Source organism: Python bivittatus, unplaced genomic scaffold (assembly GCF_059951505.1).
Source record: "Python bivittatus isolate LINGU-HERP-01145 unplaced genomic scaffold, Pbiv_v1 ctg000650_np1212, whole genome shotgun sequence".
NCBI lineage: Eukaryota > Metazoa > Chordata > Lepidosauria > Squamata > Pythonidae > Python > Python bivittatus.
The window spans coordinates 71,965-92,184 of record NW_028277093.1 but is presented as its reverse complement, the minus strand read 5'-3'; the positions used below and the strand labels follow the sequence as shown (position 1 = coordinate 92,184).

General features: G+C 55.5%; 1 protein-coding gene across 13 annotated transcripts in view; it reads left to right on the top strand.

Annotated features, from left to right (window-relative positions):
* SYNGAP1 (synaptic Ras GTPase activating protein 1) overlaps window positions 1-20,012 on the top strand; it is a 51,706-nt gene extending 31,694 nt beyond the window's left edge. For 7 of the 13 annotated variants that reach the window (XM_088151219.1, XM_088151217.1, XM_088151215.1 and 4 more), the window contains 8 exons: window positions 162-363; window positions 461-642; window positions 872-913; window positions 1,246-2,134; window positions 15,087-15,260; window positions 15,427-15,638; window positions 15,951-16,051; window positions 18,339-20,012. In XM_088151219.1, the coding sequence (XP_088007345.1) occupies window positions 162-363; window positions 461-642; window positions 872-913; window positions 1,246-2,134; window positions 15,087-15,260; window positions 15,427-15,638; window positions 15,951-16,051; window positions 18,339-18,487 (1,951 nt within the window). In that variant the 3' untranslated portion in view covers window positions 18,488-20,012. The other 6 variants (XR_015798001.1, XM_088151218.1, XM_088151216.1 and 3 more) reach the window with 6 other exon arrangements.
* Window positions 20,013-20,220: the final 208 nt, after the last annotated feature.

Below are 20,220 nucleotides of genomic sequence, written 5' to 3'. Positions count from 1 at the left end.
CTGTTGCTCTGCTTTGCGCTTCAGGGTGTGCAGGGGTAGGGAGGGAAGGGGCTGGGTTGGCAAGTCGAGCAGCAGCGTAGCCGCAATCCGTGTTACCGCCAGCTGACCGGTCCTCGAGTAACGAAAAACGTGGTTATTCCTCCCCCCACCCACTGTGGCAGATTTGGCAGCAAGGAAGAGTACATGGCATTCATGAACGAGTTCCTGGAGCTGGAGTGGGCCAGCATGCAGCAGTTCCTGTACGAGATCTCCAACCTGGACGCCCTCACCACCAGCAGCAGCTTCGAGGGCTATATCGATCTTGGCCGCGAGCTCTCCACGCTGCACGCTCTGCTGTGGGAGGTCCTGCCCCAGCTCAGCAAGGTGCTTGTGGGGGGGCTGCCGCCAGACTCAGGCAGGGGCGGGCCCCTCTGCTTCCGGCTGCGGTGTAGAGCGCCTGTCCGCTGCTTCCCCTGTGTAGGAGGCCCTGATCAAGCTGGGCCCGCTGCCCCGGCTGCTGAACGAGATCAGCCTCGCCCTCAGGAACCCGCACATCCAGCGACAGCCCAGCCACCAGGGCGAGCGGCTCCAGCCGAAGCCAGTCATCCTCCGCGGGCCGTCGGCCGATGTGCAGTCCTCGTACATGATGCGCGACCTCAACAGGTCAGGCCTGGGGTGGGCATTTGAAGGCAGGAGACGGCAGCTGGGCGTCTACCTGTGGGTCCCGCCCCAGCATGGGCTCTCGCCTGGGTCTGTGCTGGGTTTTCTCCTGAGCAACGCCAAGAGCCCGCGGGGGGCGGGAGGACAGTGCTCCGAGGCTGCCTACGGGAGGTTCGGGGTGTGAGCGTGTACCCGAAGGGCTTCCTGCCTGACTCCAGCTTTCTCCTCACAGCTCCGTGGACATGCAGCCCTACATGATGCGAGCCATGAACAGGTAAGGGCTGCCAGGCCCCCAAGTGCTTTGCTGTCTCTCTGCCCCCCTGTGTAGCCGGGTGAACCCTCAGGGAGGCAGGGGTGCTGTGGAGAAGCCTCCCTCTTGCTGGCCCCCTTCCCCATGGCCAGGCCCCCTTTCTTGGCCACTTGGAGGCTGTTCTCCTGTGGGCCTTTGGCTTTGGACGTGCTGGCCGAGATGTGCTGGCACCACTAGGGGAGGGGGGAGTCCCAGGCAGGACCTTGGCAGGCTGCCTTGCCTTGCCCAACCCTTTGCAGCTGCTCCTTGGGTCCCCTTTCGCCCCTCACCGGGTGCTCATGCTCCCTTCCCTGCAGTTCCATCGACATGACCCGGTTACCCTCCCCGACCAAGGAGAAAGGCTCAAAAGACATGTTCTTTGTGCCACGGCCACCTCTGGCCCGCTCCTCCCCCGCATACTGCACCAGCAGCTCGGACATCACGGAGCCGGACCAGAAGGTGCTGAGCGTCAACAAGAGCGTCTCGATGCTGGACCTGCAGGACAGCCGCATGAACAGTGTCTCCAACCTGCACAGCGTGGGCGACCTGCTGAACAGCAGCCAGGCGTCCATCACGGCTGGCCTCGGGCTGCGGCCAAGCCGACTCTCCCAGGGCAGCGGCTCCAGCATCGCGGCCGGCTTGCGGCTGAGCCAGATGGGCGTCACCACCGATGGGGGTGGCCCCTCTTCGGCCCAGCAGCTCCGGATCCCCCTCTCTTTCCAGAACCCTCTCTTTCACATGGCCTCCGATGGGCCGGCTGGCGGCCCGCTCCATTCCCATCCGCACCGGCCGGTGGAGGGCAACCCGGCCGACACCTTTGCCCCCTTTCATGGCTACAGCAAGAGCGAGGACCTCTCGACCAGCAAGCACATCATCCACAGCCACAGTTACAGTGACGAGTTCACGCGGCAGGGCTCGGAGTTCACCAAGCGGCAGCTGTCCCTGCAGGAGAACCTGCAAAACATGCTCTCGCCCCCCCAGATCACCATTGGTCCTCAGCCCCAGCGCTCAGCCCCCGCCCCGCCGCCGCAGCCCCCCCTGCAGCGCGGCAAGTCCCAGCAGCTCACGGTCTCTGCTGCCCAGAAGCCTCGGCCCTCCAGCGGGAACCTGCTGCAGCCGGAGCCTACCTACGCCCCCGCCCACGCCCGCCAGCAGTCGGTCACCAAGGAGGCGCCTTCCGCCCTCAAGCCATCGATCGCCAAGCAGGTCAGTGACCCGGGCAGGGCCGGCCGCTGTGCCTGCGTTCTGGAGCTCCTGGGGGTAGACGCCCAAATGCCACAGCAGGGTTATGGCTCCTTAGTTTGGCTCCTGGCTGAGGGGCCTGGTGTCCACAGCCCTGGCGTGTCTGGATGGAAACAGCGAATGCCAGGAACATGTTTCTGAGCAATAAGATTTGGAAAGGGTTCCAGCACGTATTTTGGGGTCAACTGAGAAACCTACAAATTGACGGTTCTTTCTTTTCTTTGCCTGAGGCCTTTATTGAGAGGGGAGACGTTACCGAAACGCGCAAGTGTAAGAAAGGCAACTCAAGGCCGTTCAGCTCTGTTCTCTTCCTTGTGCTTTGCAGCACAAGGGAGAGGAGAGGGGCCTCTCTGGAGAAGGAGGGGCGGCTTCATTTGCCAGGTCCAGGCGCCCAGCAGGTGGCCTGGAGCCCTGTGGCCCCTGCGTTTCTGCTCCCGGGGAGGAGTTCCAGGGGAGCCTGGAAGTGGGTCCCTGCAGCTCCCTTCCTTGTCCGGGGAAGCGAGGCTGCTCACTGGGTTCCCAGTCCCCAGGACCTTGGGCTCGCTGAGCCGCGAGGAGGAGCCTCCGATCCTCCTTTCTTTAAAAGGGGGGCGTTGAGGTTTGCTTTGGTCAGGCTCGAACCGCATGTAAGAAGGCTGCCCGATCCACGTGACCCATTCATTCCCCCGTTTGGGATTTGGGTCTTACCTTTATGGAGAAAGGAAAGAATATGTCATACAGTTGTGTGAAAAAGAAAATACACCCTCTTTGAGTTCTATGGTTTTATGTATCAGGACATAATGAAAATCATCTGCTCCTTAGCAGTTCTCAAAAGTAGGTAAATACAACCGCAGATGAACAACAGCAGACGACACAGTACATCATGTCATCATTTATTTTACAAAAAGAAAGCCAGAATGGAGAAGCCGTGTGTGGAAAAACTAAGTACACCCTTACTGCTTCCGTAGGTATGAAGAGTAGCAGCCAGGTGCTGCTAATCAAACGCCCTTGATCAATTGATCATCAGCAAGTGTGGCTACCTCTATAAAAGCCGAAGTTTTGAGAGTTTGCTGGTCTTGAGCATTGAGGTGTGTGTTAACACAATGCCAGAGAGTAAAGACATCAGCAATGACCTTAGAGAAGCAATTGTTGCTGCCCATCAATCTGGGAAGGGTTGTAAGGCCATTTCCAAACAATTTAAAGTCCATCATTCTACAGTGAGGAAGATTATTCACAAGTGGAAAACATTCAAGATAGTTGCCAATCTTCTGAGGAGTGGACGTCCCAGCAAATTCACCCCAAGGTCGGACCGTGCAATGCTCAGAGAAATTGCAAAAAATCCAAGAGTTACATCTCCGACTCTACAGGCCTCAGTTAGCACGTTAAATGTTAGTTCATGACAGTACGCTTAGAAAAAGACTGAACAAGTATGGTTTGTTTGGAAGGGTTGCCAGGAGAAAGCCTCTTCTCTCTAAAAAGAACATGGCAGCATGGCTTAAGTTTGCAAAGTTGCATCTGAACAAATCACAAGACTTCTGGAACACTGTCCTTTGGACAGACGAGACCTAAGTGGAGATGTTTGGCCAGAATGCACAGTGCCACGTTTGGCGGAAACCAAACACAGCATATCAGCACAAACATCTCATACCAACCGTCAAGCACGGTGGTGGAGGGGTGATGATTTGGGCTTGTTTTGCAGCCACAGGACCTGGGCACCTTGCAGTCATTGAGTTGACCATGAACTCCTCTGTATACCAAAGTATTCTAGAGTCAAATGTGAGGCCATCTGTCCGACAGCTAAAACTTGGCCGATATTAGGTCATGCAACGGGACAATGATCTCAAGCACACCAGCAAATCTACAACAGAATGGCTGAAAAAAGAATCAAGATGTTGCAATGGCCCAGTCAAAGTCCAGACCTCAACCCGATTGAAATGCTGTGGCGGGACCTCAAGAGAGCTGTGCATAAACGAATGCCCGCAAACCTCAATGAACTGAAGCAATGTTGTCAAGAAGAGTGGGCCAAAATTCCTCCACAACAATGTGAGAGACTGATGAAGTCATACAGAAAACGATTACTTCAAGTTATTGCTGCTAAAGGTGGTTCTACAAGCTATTGAATCATAAGGCGTACTTAGTCTTTCACCCATGGCTTCTCCATTTTGGCTTTCTTTTTGTAAAATAAACGATGACATGGTGTAATATGTCATGTGTTGTTGTTCATCTGAGCTTGTATTTACCTACTTTTGAGAACTGCTGAGGACCAGATGATTTTTATGTCCTGATAACGTAAAACCATAGAACTCAAAGAGGGTGGACTTTCTTTTTCACGCGACTCTACATGCACTTTTTTCCAAAGACCCCACTCTGGCAAGTGCAGTGTGTAAAGATGCTTTGTTTTATTATTTGTTTTATCACAAGGGTTCCTGAGTCACTTCAGTCAAGGAACTTACAGCCAAAACCAAAATACACACACTACATTGTTATCAGTACCATTAATGAAAGGAAATATTATTGACACAGATCAACAGTTATCATGATATAAACATCAAACAGCCAAAGCCACCTCAACTTGGTAAATCTGTTCTCATCTTGTCCCTAAAAGCCACGTTTATAAAGGCTTCCTGAATGCTGGGAGCGAAGGTGTAGTTCTTCTCTCTGGTGGGAGGGCAATCCACGGGGGCGGGGAGCTCGTGCAGTCACCCATCATTGCCCCTCGTGCGGTGTGGGCACCCTCAGCAAGCAGCCTCCACTGGCAGATTCTCTTCACAGCAGGTGGTCTTGACGAGAGCCAGGTCCTGGGAAGTCACCAGCACCTTGAATTGCAGTGGGACAAGTCAGCTACCGACGCAGCTCCCACAATATTGGTGTTAAAAGATAGTCGCAGGTTGTCCTGGTAAACACGCAGGCTGCTGCATTACACGCTAGATGCAGTTCCAGGTGGTCTTCAGGGGCAGTCCCACATAGAGTGCATTGCGGTAGCCCAGTCCTCAGCTGGCAAGAGCGTGAGTGATTATAGCCAACACCTTTTGTTCCAGAAACAGTTCCAAAGTGGGCAGGAGCTGAGAGTCCAAGAGCACCCCAAGATTGCCCCCCATTTGGAGCTAGGGGGCCCACTGGCACTTGAATCCATAGCCCCTCAATCCTGTGAGGGTGAGTCTCACCCGGACCCTTACAGCTTGCAGGCGTTGATGACGGGGCGTCATTGGCATCTGGGGGATATGGAACCCCCACTTTTGGGTGGCCTTCCCTGCTTCTTCTTGTGTTGAGAGTAGAGCCCTGAGGCACCCCACCCTGATGTGCCTGAGGCTGGCCTCTCCTCCCCACAGGCAACAACCAGAACCCCCCATCGAACCATTGAAGACCTGCCCCTGATCCCCAATTCCGCTGGAGATGGTGTAGTGGATCCTGCAATGTGTGGGGGTTGGACTTGATATCTTCTGAGGTCCCCCCAACTCTGGGATTTGGTGATCTTCTGCCAAGCGCGCCAGCCGGACTGGAAGGGTTGCGCCCCTCTCTCCCAACCATTGGACCCAGGTTGCCGTTCCTGCGGCAGCATTTCCCTGATGAAGACAATGTTCCTCAAAATGCGTCAGGATGGAGAGTCGGGAGAAAAATGTAGGCGCGTCGTATTCCTGACTTTCATCTTCTTGGGCTGGTGCGTGTCCTTCGGCTTGTGTAACCGTAAAAGATACAGCCACGGTGAAAGCCGTGAGGAAGTCAGATGTAGAGAAGGAACAAAATATGCCATGTCTTCTGATTCAGAGGATGGGTCGGGTCTCCCAAAGGTCTAATTTGGCGCCCCAGAGAACAGGAAGGACTTCTGGCGCCTAAGCACCCCTGTGAAGGAGCCACGGACGAGGTCCTCCTGCTTTGGGCCAGCCCAGAGAAGTTCCCTATTTCTGACAGCCTCTTGGAGGAACTCTGGAAAAAGCCCGCCCTGAGGAACGCTCAGGAGCTCCGTGGAGAACGAAAGGCACATCATCTCAGAACGCTGCAGTGTTGGCACCGTAAGATTCACGGGACAGACCTCGCTGCACACCATCTCCATGACCCACTGGTGCCGGCATTGCCAAATTGAGTGGTGGTCCTCGTTCAGAGAATCTGGGCTGAGAACCTGGGAGCCGTGGGTGTCCTCCTGAAGGTTGGTTCATGGATGGTCCAGGAAACAACCCCCTGTGGGAAAGGGGCTACCTTCTTGGTTCCCCTGAGCCTCCGTGGCCATCGTGGGCACAGGAAGCCTGGCCAGGGCCAGGCACCCACCTTTCAGTGACAGGCATGCCCGCGGCCCGGTCCTTCCATAAGGAAGAGGACATGGACTGGCAGCTTGACCTTGTGCTGGAAAGGCCGACCCCCTTTCTGTTGAGGAAGAAGCAGACGGGCTCCAGGAAGCGGCTCGGAGCGGAGAAATCCACAGGCAGGATGTGGCACGCTCTGCCTGCCAGGCTCTGCCTGCCAGTTGGGAGGGGCAGGGAGTGGCTTTGACTGTCCCCAGACGGCAGCGCCCCTCTTTTGGAAAACATCATCTGGCTGGAAGCAAGGCCAGGAAATGGGAATGGCTTGGATTTTGGGAACCGCCTTCAGCGCTAGTTGGGTAATCTGGATGCCTGTCAGAGCAGCTCTGCAATGCGGCGTCTGCCTAGCGAAATCAAGTGGCAGTTCCTTGAGTTTCTTTCTCACCCTCCCCCCTCGCCAGGAGTAGGGAATCTTCTCTGAGACACGCCTGTTCCCTTCTGCTCCTCTCCGGTCGGCCCGACATTCACCCATTGCGGTGGTTGGGCCGGATCTTCGCTTGCGGGGGAGAAGGGCCTCTTTCGCTCTCTTTGCTCAGAAGGTGGGTGGCCGTGATGACATTTATAGCCTGCCCTGAGGCTGCGTGCAGCAGCGTGCTTGACATACGCCCATCGCCCACCTGTCGTCCTCCTGGAGTGATTTTGAACCTGGAAAGTGAAAAGAGAGGAAGGACAGTGCAGTGGCTGACTAGTTTGAAACTCCAGCTGCTGAGGGCTTGTCTGGCCCTGGAGGTTCCTGTTGCTCCCACGACTGAAACGCTGCCGGCCACCTTGGAGAAGGCCTGGGGCAGTGCAGGGAACCTGGTGCAGCTCAGCTGGCAGGGCCCTGGGACACGCGCGCTCTGCCCCTCAAGTTGCAGGGCAGCAGAGGACCCTAGAAGGGCCGGAGATGGACAGACTGGGAGCACACTCTTGACGGGCGGGGGGGGGACTGACCACTTCTTTCGGCCCTCACCCAATGACAGTCGCTGCAGGGAATCGTGCCCTAATTGGCCGTGATCCAGCTTCAGGCACTGGGAACCGAACAGCCCAGAAGGAATCCATGCAGTTGTGGCTGGGTGTTTACAGCTGGCTCTGGACTGGCTCTTGGCGGCCCTGGCGGGACCCACTCTGGTGGTCCTCCTCCTCCTCCTCCTCCTCCTCCTCCTCACCTGCCTTCAGACTTCACGGGGCTCTGGTTCCACCTGGGAGCCCCCCCTCCTCCCCTCACCAGCTTCCTGGCTCCTCCACAAGAGGGCCACGCCATGCATCGCCCACTTCTGTCAGAGCCCTGGTGGGGCAAAATAAAACCTGCTCTGCCCAAGAGCTGTGGGGTTGGGGTGGGGGTTTTGTGGGAAGTGGGTGAGGATGGGAATGCCACGAGGTTTGGAAGGATGCCTGCTCCAAGCACTGTTTTCTTGCCTTGCGAGAGGGAGCCTTGCTTCTGTATATTGAGGCGGACGTGCCCATTCAGGGCAAAGCCTTGCAGTCCTGGCTCAACAAAGGAGAAACAGGCCATACTGAAGGAGGCCCAGCAGGAATCCTCACCTTCCAAAAAGGTGTTGCTGTTGTTCTCTCTCGGATTGGCAGCTGGGAAAAGAGCAGGAACAATGGAGGGTTAGTGAGGGAGGCCGGGGCCCTCCAGGGTCTGTGGTAGAGCTGAGGCCTTTTCATGTGGGCTCAGGGCAGGCAGCAGAGCCCACCCCCCAGACATTTTCAAGCAGGGACTTGAAAGCCTCTGGGGTTTTGTTCAGAATCCCTGGCAGAGCAGAGTTACTGGAGGGGAAGGAGGGGAATATCTCTTTCTGGGCGCTTGAGATCTTCTGGAGGACCGAGATGGTGCCAGAGGTTTTGGAAAGGGCTAGAGGTGTTCCTGTCCTCTAAGCAGGAGGGGGGACCTACATACCAGTCAGCTTGTTATGGAAGCATTTAGAGAGGAGTGGCTTGCTTTGCCTGGGCCAGTGCGGGGTTGCCATAAGCTGTGCTCAGCCAGATCTTTTCTGACCGGTTTAATGGACCAAGGGAATGTGGGGGACATGGTGTACCTTGACATCAGCAAAGCATTCAACAGAATCTTCCATGAGATTGTAGGGGAGAAGTTGGTAAATTATGGGCTAAGCTGTGCCACCACTGGATGGATGGAAAGCTAGTTGGTGAATCATTCCCAACAAGCCAATGGATCTGCATCATGATATGTGCCTTAGGCCTTGAGCTCTTCAACATATGCATACATAACTTTGATGAGGGTTAGAAAACATGAACATTGAAATTGCAGATGACACAGAGATGGGGGGATAGCTAACATGTCAGACTACAGGATCAAGATTCAGGAAGATCTTAAGCTGGAACAATAGGCAGGAACCAGCAAAATGAATTTCAACAGAGACAAATGCAAAGGCCCATATTTGAATGGAAAAAAATCACCAGCGTGGATATAGGATGTGGGAGACTCAAAGGGTCTTGATGGATTACAAGGTGAGCATGAGCCAACAGTGCGATGCAGCTGCAAACAAAGCAAATGCAGTCCTCGGGTGAATCAGCAGAAGTCAAGTGTCAAGTCCAAGAAAAGTCATTGCTCCCATCAGCACTGGTCAAACCACACCTAGAATATTTCATCTAGTTCTAGGTGTGGCATTTTAGGAAAGACATTGGCAAACTGAAGGGTGTTTGGAGGACATTAAGCAAGAGGATCAGTGCCTGGAAGGAAAATCTTGCGAGAATGGTTGGAGGCATCAGCTATGTCTGGCCTGGGAAAGAGGAGACTATGGGGAGATGTGACAGATGTCTTCAAGTATTTGAAGGGCTGTGTTGGCAAAGGGCGGCAGAATGGTTCAGAGCTGCTCCAGAAACCTGACAAGAAACAATGTGTTCAACTGACAAGCAGATTACAGTTGGACATCATGAAACGAAAAGAACTCAACCATGAAACAAACTTCTTCTAGAGGCGGCAGGTGCTCCTTCGCTGGAAGGGTTTGGCCAGAGGTTGGACGGCCCTGCTGGAGACCCTGCAAGGTAGATTCCTGCACTGAAGCTGGACCGCAGGGTTCCCCTAAGTGCTCACACCCTGCCCATTCCACTTCCTTTGTGTCTGTGCCCTGCCAGGCCTGTCCAGTGAAGATGGACCTTCAGCCAGTGATTCCTTCCCAGGCCCTGCTTCGGACCTTTAGTGCGTTCAGCACCTCAGGGCACTTTGGGGAATAGACTTGGGGTGGGAACTCTGCTCCTTCAAGCCTGGAATTGTGTGCGCGTGTGGGGGTGGGGGGGGGCGGCTTCCAAGGCTGGCACTGCCCATGGTTCATTCCGGCGCCCAGCTTCTCATTCTTCAGGGGGCAGCTGTTGGAGCTGCAGTGCCAGCAGATCAGCTGGGGCACCTCTTCGCAGCTAAGCGCGGCAAAGCACACCAACTCCCTTTCCTGCTGGAGCTGAACAAGGCCCACCAGTCGCTTCTTTTTGATCACGTTGCCTCAACGTCTTACCCACCTGCCCTCCAGAGGACGTTCTTGGCGTTGGTGCCCAGGAGCCAGGCGCCAGCCTTGCCGGCTGATCTAAGGGGTTGGTGGAATCTGGCAGGCTAGCAGAATGGCAGGTGGCTCCTGCGCCATCTTGGGCACGCACGCCAGGGGCTGCTCTGCTGCGGGATGTGCGAGGAGGCCATGGGGCCTCCCGCTGCCCCCGCCTGAGCCGTGGGTGCAGCTGCCGGGGTTCCTTCAAGCAGCACTACTGCGCTGTTGTTTTCGGAGCAAGCGAAGAGGGACTGGTTGGCCTCGACTCTGGTGTAGAGATAAGCCGTGTTTTGTGCTCTCAGAATCGTAAATGGACAGAACCAGCGGGATTTACGCAAAGCGCCATGCCGCCACCTCGCGACTGGCCAAGCTTAGCGTCAGCACCTGATGGTGATGGTTGGGGACCCCGCCTTGTAATTATCATGTTAACAGTATTTAATACTGTAAAGATGATGATGATGATGATGATGATGATGTAGTCTAAACATCTGGCTGGCTGTGTAACCAACCATAATAACAATAAACATGTATGCTGCCTGACTCTCAGTGACTCTGGGTGGCTGACAGCAATCAAAGAAATTACCATATGATCAGTAAAAGATATCAAGATAAAAGATGGCAAACAAAATCCAATTTAGTTTAGGCTTGGGCTGCCACTTTTTTGGAGAGGCATGCCCCTCCAAGCCCCTTCATGGATCACTGCCTTGTCGTGGCGAAGGGGCTTGCATAACTCAGTGAAGCCGTGAGCTATACCGTGCAGGGCCACCCAAGACGGACAGGTCATGACAGAGAGTTCTGACAAAATGTGGTCCACTGGAGAAGGAAATGGCAATCCACATCCAGTATCCTTGCCAAGAAAACCCCATGGACAATGTTAAAAGGCTAAAAGATATGACGCCGGAAGATGAGCCCCTCAGGTCGGAAGGTGTCCAATATGCTCCTGGGGAAGAGCGGAGGGCAATTCCAAGTAGCTCCAGAAAGAGTGAAGCGGCTGGGCCAAAGCCGAAAGGACGTTCAGCTGTGGATGTATCTGGAAGCGAAAAGAAGGTCCGATGCTGTAAAGAACAATATTGTATAGGTACCTGGAATGTAAGATCTATGAACCAAGGCAAGCTGGATGTGGTCAGACATGAGATGACAAGACTGAACGTCGACATCTTGGGAATCAGCGAACTGAAATGGACGGGAATGGGTGAATTTAATTCGGGTGACCATTATATCTGGCCACTACTGTGGCCAAGAAACCCTTAGAAGAAATGGAGTTGCACTCATAGTCAATGAGAGAGTGGGAAAGGCAGTAATGGGGTACAACCTCAAAAACGACAGAATGATCTCAGTGCGTATCCAAGGCAAACCATTCAACATCACAGTCATCCAAGTCTATGCCCCAACCACCGATGCCGAAGAAGCTGAAGTTGACCGCTTCTATGAAGACCTACAACACCTTCTAGAACTAGCACCAAAAAGATGTCCTTTTCATCATAGGGGATTGGAATGCTAAAGTAGGAAGTCAAGGAGTAATCGGAATAACAGGCAAGTTTGGCCTTGGAGCACAAAATGAAGCAGGGCAAAGGCTCATAGAGTTCTGTCAAGAGAACAAGCTAGTCATAGCAAACACTCTTTTCCAGCAACACAAGAGACGACTCTACACATGGACATCACCAGATGGTCAATACCGAAACCAGATTGATTACATACTTTGCAGCCAAAGATGGAGAAGCTCTATACAGACAGCAAAAACAAGACCAGGAGCTGACTGTGGCTCAGATCATGAGCTTCTTACTGCAAAATTTAGGCTTAAATTGAAGAATGTAGGGAAAACCACTAGACCACTCAGGTATGACTTAGATCATATTCCTTGTGAGTACACAGTGAAGGTGATGAATAGATTTAGAGGATCAGATTTGGTAGACAGAGTGCCTGAAGAACTATGGACGGAGGTCTGTAACATTGTACAGGAGGCAGCAACTAAAACCATCCCAAGGAAAAAGAAATGCAAGAAAGCAAAATGGCTGTCTGATGAGGCTTTACAAATAGCTGTGGAAAGAAGGAACGTGAAAAGCAAGGGTGAAAGGGAAAGATATAAGCAACTGAATGCAGATTTCCAGAGAATATCAAGGAGAGATAAGAAGGCCTTCTTAAATGAACAGGGCAAAGAAATTGAGGAAAACAATAGAATGGGGAAGACTAGAGATCTCTTCAAGAAAATTGGAGATATTAAAGGAATGTTTAGTGCAAAGATGGGCATGATAAAGGACAAAAAAGGCAGGGACCTAACAGAAGCAGAAGAGATTAAGAAGAGGTGGCAAGAATACACAGAAGAACTATACAAGAAAGATCTTAATGTCCCTGATGTCCATGCTGGTGTGGTCACTGACCTTGAGCCAGACATCCTAGAGAGTGAAGTCAAATGGGCCTTAGAAAGCATTGCTAACAACAAAGCTAGTGGAGATGACAGTATTTCAGCTGAGTTATTTAAAATACTAAAAGATGATGCTGTTAAAGTGCTGCACTCAATATGCCAGCAAGTTTGGAAAACGCAACAGTGGCCACGGGATTGGAAAAGGTCAGTTGACGTTCCAATTCCAAAGAAGGGCAATGCCAAAGAATGCTCAAACTATTGCACAATTGCACTCATTTCACATGCTAGCAAGGTTATGCTCAAAATCCTACAGGCTGGGCTCCAGCAGTACGTGAACCGAGAACTACCGGATGTACAAGCTGGGTTTCGAAGAGGCAGAGGAACTAGAGATCAAATCGCCAACATTCGCTGGATCATGGAGAAAGCACGAGAGTTCCAGAAAAACATCTACTTCTGCTTCATTGACTATGCAAAAGCCTTCGATTGTGTGGATCACAACAAACTCTGGCAAATTCTTAAAGAGATGGGAGTACCAGACCATCTTACCTTTCTCCTGAGAAATCTGTATGCGGGCCAAGAAGCAACAGTTAGAACCGGTCATGGAACAACCGATTGGTTCAAAATAGGGAAAGGTGTACGACAAGGCTGTATACTGTCACCCTGCTTATTTAACCTATATGCAGAGTACATCATGAGAAATGCCAGGCTGGAAGAATCACAAGCCGGAATTAAGATTGCAGGGAGAATCATCAACAACCTCAGATATGCAGATGATACCACCCTAATGGCAGAAAGTGAAGAAGAACTAAAGAGCCTCTTGATGAGGGTGAAAGAGGAGAGTGCGAAAGCTGGCCTGAAACTCAACATTAAAAAAACTAAGATCATGGCATCTGGACCCATCAATTCCTGGCAAATAGAAGGGGTAGAAATGGAAGCAGTAACAGACTTCATTTATTTGGGCTCCAAGATCACCGCAGACGGAGACTGCAGCCATGAAATTAAAAGACGCTTGCTCCTTGGGAGGAAAGCTATGGCAAGCCTAGATAGCATATTAAAAAGCAGAGACGTCACCTTGCCGACAAAGATCCGCATAGTCAAAGCTATGGTTTTTCCAGTAGTAATGTATGGCTGTGAGAGCTGGACCATAAAGAAGGCTGAGCGCCGAAGAATTGATGCCTTTGAACTGTGGTGCTGGAGAAGACTCTTGAGAGTCCCCTGGACTGCTAGGAGGTCAAACCAGTCAATCTTAAAGGAAATCAACCCTGATTGCTCATTGGAAGGACTGATAATGAAGCTCAAGCTCAGATACTTTGGTCACCTAATGCGAAGAGAGATCTCTTTGGAAAAGACCCTGATGCTGGGAAAGATTGAAGGCAAAAGGAGAAGAGGACGGCAGAGGATGAGATGGTTAGATAGGATCACTGAAGCAATGAGCATGAAACTGAGCAAACTCAGGGAGGCAGTGAAGGACAGGAAGGCCTGGCGCAATATGGTTCATGGAGTCACGAAGAGTCGGACATGACTTAACGACTGAACAACAACAAAGCCCCTCCAAGGCCTTGGCTGACGAAAGGTGGCACCCCTTAGCCTTCTGCCTGCATCGCCCTCTTTCCCAGGAGGGCCTCAGATGTGCCGTTCTGTCTCCTGCCCATTTTTCCAAGTGTCCCCAGGCCTTGGAAGTAGGAGAAAAGGAGCTGCAGGAAAAAAGTGCTCTCGATTCATTTGCTCTTCAAACCTGGGCAGCAGCTGGTGAAGAGAAAGCATGGACAGCGAAAAACCTGGCAAAAACAAGGGAAACTGGCAGCGTGCTGCACCTTGGGCAAAATTCTTGGCAAATAGAGCTGTGGAAAATGGAGAGAGCTGATCCTGAAGCCTCCTGGTGAGGGAGTGCCACTGACAGGGAACCAGCCCCCTGGTTCTGCCCACCAGCCTTGATTTCAGGTGCCAGCAGGACGCCTTACTCAGAGTAAGTCAGCTGAGAAAGGGAAGTCCCGCGTATAACTCCTAGCTGCAAAGGGTTCGGCAGCTCGTTCTCCGTAGAGGCAGAGGACCCAGCTGCCGGAGGCTTTGTGACCAGGACTCAACCTGCTTCAGTAGCCAGAGCAGAGACCTCCGTGGCCAGGAGGACCCAGGCTGGAGCACTGCTGTCCCTTGCCCTGTGTGCCCCCCCACCCCCACCCCCTGCTCTTGCTGCTCAAGAACGGAGACCACTGGCCATCTGGGTAAACGGGGGCCCTCCTTCAGCAGCCCTGGTTCACCTGCAAGGAAGCCTGAGCAGAGCTTGGGATCTGGGGACCCATGAGAAGAGAGGGCACCGGGGAGACCCCAACCCTAACTGACTGCTCTAAGAAAAGTCATTGATCAGGGGGATAATGGTCTAATTTCTTGAGGTGTTAAATTTTTTTGTTGGCTGCATTTATCTCGTAATGATTCATAACAGTGAAGTCCTGAGAATGGAAGAAGAAAATGTGAATAAAAGATGGCGGTGGGGTACTGGGTCCACCTCCCTGGGCCATGCCATCTCTCGCTGGCCCACACATCAGGCTACAGACCCAAAAAAGGGCATCCACCCCACGTGAGCAGTGGCGACCTGTGAGATCCGTGGTCCGGCGTTGGTGGAACGCAGCTTGCTCTGTTCATAATTGCAGATTGTCGCCCCCCCGTCACAATCCTTGTATTAGCCTCCCTTGCAAGGCTGGTGGGGGGATTGGTGCCTTGCCATTCAGAAGGCTGTTGAAGACCTGGGGGCGAGTGTGGACTGACTTTCACGTAGTTTGACCGCCTCCCTCCTGCCCCGCCAGCCCTCGCACACGCCTTCGACGCTGAACCCCGTCCTGCCGGCCTCGGAGCGGACAGTCGCCTGGGTCTCCAACATGCCCCACCTTTCGGCAGACATTGAGAGCTCCCACATTGAGCGGGAAGAGTTCAAGCTTAAGGAGTACTCCAAATCCATGGACGAGAGTCGGCTGGACCGGGTGAGCCTCCTCCAGGTCCCTCCGCGGAGCCTCCCTTTGCCTCCACGGCCTTCGGGTTCAGGGAGAGGCCCTGCGAGAGGCCCCTGGACCCCCCAGGCAGCTCCCCCTCCCTGGGTGTTGGGTGTGGGGGGGCTCCTGCCCTGAGGTGCCTTCTCCCCCCCTGCAGGTGAAGGAGTACGAGGAGGAGATCCACTCCCTGAAGGAGCGCCTGCACATGTCCACCCGGAAGCTGGAGGAGTACGAGAGACGGCTGCTCACCCAGGAGGAGCAGACCAGCAAGATCCTGCAGCAGTACCAGCAGCGCCTGGAGCAGAGTGAGAAGCGCCTCCGCCAGCAGCAGGTGGAGAAGGATTCCCAGATCAAGAGCATCATTGGCAGGTGAGCTGCAGGGGGGGCTGCCACGGGGGGGCTGCTGGTGCCCCAGGGAGCGTCTTTGGGGCCCCTGGCCAGGGGGCGGGACCCCTGCCTGCTTCCTCATCTTTGCTGTGCTCTGCATGGGGGGGCACTGGCAGCTGGGGTGCTCCTGGAGCTGCCAGCGCATGTGGGAAGGGGTGCTCCTCACCGGCGGGGCCCCAGCTGCAGGCTCTCGGGCCCCGCCGCTCTTGGGAGCCCCATTCCCGCAGCTGCTGGCGGCCCCGGCTCCCGCCGCCTGCCTGCCGGGTGGGGGGGCCCGGATTGACTCCAGTGAAGCTTGTCCCTGCAGGTTGATGCTAGTGGAGGAGGAACTGCGCAGGGATCACTCGGTCGCCCTCGACACCTCCGAAACGCGGAAGCGGCTGCTCGACGCTCAGGTGGAAATTACAATGTCATTGTCCTTTCCCATGTCTCCATCGGCCATCCACCTCTGCCCCCCCGTCTGCGTCTCCCCCCCCGCTTGCTCCCCTGGGTGTGGCTGCCCGTCCTCTGTCCGTGGGGTTGGGCTGGGACTGGAACAGGGGGCCCTGGTAGCCAAGCATTGGGGTTAAAGCAAATTGCTCTCTCTGTACCCAAATCCGCCCTCCCCCAAGGAAGAGGTGCATTCCTGAGATGGTGGGGGGCAGCTGTGCAGAAGAGGCGGGTCGGAGGGAGGAAGCGGAGGGGGGTTGCCTGGAGACTGCAGAGGGGGTTGAAGCTGGTCCCAAGGGGCAGCCGAGGTCCAGCCGCAGGTGGCAAGGGGCAGGACCAGGGCAGCTCCCTTTGTTCCCACGCGCCCCCCTGGCCTGTATCCCACTGAGGGACCTTTGGGTGAAAGTCGGCCTCCGCTGCCCCTGTGCCAGCCCAGGGAGACTCAGTGGCCTCCCCAGACTCGGAGGAAGAGGTTCTGGCCCCTTTCCTGAGAAGCAGATCTGGTGCCCGTGGGAGGAGTGCGTGTCTCCCTGGGGCCGGCCCCCAGGCATAGCAGCAGCTGTGCCGGTCACCCCCACAGCAGCCCCTCTTCCCTGCGGCCCTGCTGCCGCTCTGGGCCCTGACCCTGGTGTGTTTTCTCCGTTTCATCCTAGCTGTTCACCAGGTAACTCTGTGTGGCCCCGCTTTTGTCACTTGAGGGACCGGGGGACCCTGCCATCCATGTGTAGCAGACCAGGTGGGTCCTGCAGGCACTGCTTCTCCAGCCCCCCCCCACTTCCCCCCTTCCCTCGTGGCTTGGGATGGGCTTCTTTGCCCCACAGCCTGAGGAGAGCCAGTGGCCTCCCTGGGGGTGGCCCTCCCTCCTCCCCTCCCCTCTCCCCCCCACTGCCCCACGTCCCCTGCTGTTAGGGAGGGTGTTCAGAGGTTGTGCCAAGTAAGAGGTCCTCTGTTACTCTCCCCAGCATGACCCGCTGCTGCCTCCCCATCACGGCCACCCTTCCTTCCATCTCTCGTCTTGTCTGCCATCCAGGGCTGTCCTGGGGGAGGGGGCACATCAGAGAACACAGACATATGGGTCATCTGGGGACTCGCTTATATGTGCATGCGCGTGTGGGGGGGTGACGGGGAGGGAGGGAGGCAGGAGGAATCCCCTCTTGGAAAGGGGCCTGAGTACAGGGGCCAGCAGCCCGTGGACCTGGAGAGGTTAGTGCCAGAGGCAGGTGGGGGGCTCGTGAGTGCCCTGCTTTGTGTGGCTGGTGGACTGGGGGGGGAGAGGAGAGGGGGGAGACGCTCCCTTTGAGGGCTCTGGGATTCCTGGCTGGCCCCTCCTGAAAACCTTGTGGGGGGGCAGTTTTTATTTTATTTTATTTATTTATTTATTTATACTTCACATTTATATAGCTGCCCATCTCACAGTGACTCTGGGTGGCGTAGAACAATTGAAATAAAATAACAAATAAATAAAAACAGGCATTACGAAAAGACAAAAAGTTATCAGAATAAAAGCAGTCTGCAACAGACCCCTGGTGGTATACCATCCCAAGACCTGGTGAGCCCCCCAGGAGCTCCCCCCCCACTGCCCTGCCTGATGGAGGGCAAACAGTTGGGGCTACACAGCCTCTTTGGCATCTCCTCCTCCTCACACGGGAGGAAGCCCATCTGACTCCAGGAGATTGGGCTCCAGTTGCGAGCTAATTTGCTGCCCGGCCACCCCTGTACACTTAGTGTGGGAGTCCCACAGGGACCCCAATTTCAGCTACCGGGCACACAATGGGGAGAGTACCTAGAGGGGCGACTGGGTGGCTGATGGGAGCTGGAAGGGGTCCTGCGGGTGGAAGAAAACAAGACAGAAGGGCATCAAAAGTGGGGCTGCACGGAGACGTCCCTCCTCCTTGGCGGAGGCCTCTATGTCCAGAGCCCCCGGGCTGGTCCTGGGGTGGCCTGGTGGCCCCCATCTTCATCACGGGAGGTCCTGTGGGTCCCGGGGTAGGGGTCCTGAAGAAGACAGTGAGACCCCCCTGGGCTGGATAGAAGCCCCAGGCTCCAGAGCCCTCCTGTTTGGGGGGTCTTGATCCCAGTGGACCCCTTAGTGCAAGGAAGGGAGGCCAGGGTGATGCGGGGGAGGGGGGACGGCCTTCGGGGGTGGAGTAGGCAGCCTTCCTGGGGGGGAGTTGAGCAGGTGCCTTGCAAGGGCCCGGGCCCCCTAACCTTAATAAATAAGGGGCGCGCTCTCTCGTTCTTGCTCTCTTGCAGGAGAGGCAGCTTTCCGCCGTGGGTGCAGCAAACCCGCGTCTGAGCGGCGGTATGGTGCCGCCCTGGAACGGGATCCTACCCGGGCAACCGCCTCCGCTCCCGCGACTCCAGATCACGGAAAATGGAGAGTTTCGCAACACCGCGTCTGAGCACTAGCGACTGCCCCCTGCCTCGTCCTGCCCCCCCACCAGCCAGCGGGCAGCAGTGGGGTGGTGGGTGGGGTGGGGGGCTAGTCTGGAATCACACGCCAGGGGCCGGGGAAGGGTCCAGAGGCATTTTCAGGGTGTTTTATAGCAGGACACAGACGACAATCTTACCTACCCCTCGTGCCCGCGTGGGACCTCCCGTTCTTGGACAGAGAGCTGTGGACGGTGCCTCCCCCTCCCCCCGTACTTCTCAGGAGTGGCATCCCCCCCCCCCGTCTCTCTCTTCCCATGGCAGCAATGACTTTTCTTAAGGCAGCAGCAGAAGGGGGGCCACCCCTGCCCTCCTCTCTGCCCCCAACCCTCTTCGCTGCTGGAGAAGGATGCTCGGCCTCGGGGAGGGCAGGCTGGTCCCGGTCCCCTTCGAGTGCCTCCCTCAGCCAGCCGCTGGGAGGGCTGGGGGTCCTTTCCGCACGGGCTCCCTCCCTCCCCTCACGTGTTCCCATTTGCCATGATGGTGGGGCGGGGGGCTGGATCGCGAGGGGGTGGTCCCCTCACCGAGAAGCGCGGCAAGACCTGCCCCCTTCTCCCCCCCCAGTAATCTGTGCCCCCTTATTCGACAAAGGGCTTTGCCTCTCTGTACAGCATCCCCCCTTCTGGGTCTGACTCCCGCGGGTCCTCTCTTTTCTGGGGGGCCAGGCAGGGAGGGGATGAACTCTATTCTTCCTCCTTTCCTCCCCATCCTCATGCTGCCCCCCGCCGTTTCCCAGGAGGGGGTTCATCAAACTCTCAAAAGAAGCCATTTTAGAACTGCCCAGCTGCAGGGTGCTGCTCAGGGCGGGGCCGGGCTCGCGCCCCCCGCCGGGGAAAAGCGAAGGGAGGGGACTGACTCCCGACTCGACTCGTGTGGTGCTCGCTCACGTCCGTCCGTCCGTCCGTCCGTCGTGCTCGTCCCGGGGCTGCCGCTGGGTGGAAGTGTTTGGCGCGCGCCGCTGCTTCGTCGTGGTGTTTCTTTCTCGCTCCCCGCTGCATTTCCCGCCTCCGGCCCCCCCGCTGTCCGTCTCCTCCTCCGTCTGCCCCGCCATCCCGCTCCCCCCTCCCCGACCCCCTTTTCTTTAGTAAGGACCCCGCCCCGCCTTTCTTTTCTCCCCCCCGGACAATGACAGGGGCTCAGGTGAGCGCCGTAGATATTTATACGTATTATGATGAATATGATGAATTATTATTACTATTACGACGACGACGATGATTCTATAAAAGTTTGTACATATGTGAATCCCCCGCCCTCGCTGCCTGACCCCCATGGACTGTCCCCGCCCCGGCTGTAATTACGCGGGATTTGTACTGTACATAGACGAGTGCGCGTCCCCCCCCTGTACAGAGACCCCCCGCGGAAGGGAGTGCAGGCAATGGGGCGGCTCGGCCCCGGCGTCCGTTGGGCCCCCCGCTTTCTCTTTCTCTCGAGCTCTCGGGTTTATTTTATGTCAAATTTATTTTTTTCTCATTTTTTTCCTGGAGTGTGTGGTGACAACAGAAGAAAATGTTTAATAAAAAGCAGTTGGTCTTTTATGCCACGTCTGTCGTCCGGGGCCGGGAGGTGGGCGGGGGCTGCGAACTCGTGGCCCCAAGACGCTGCGGCGGGCCTTGGCGGCACGGCCAGGCCGCGGGCGGGCGGGCGCGCGCCTGCCTTCCGGGGCTTCGGGCGCAGGGGCATCGGAGCCGCCGCGCCTCCCGCCAAG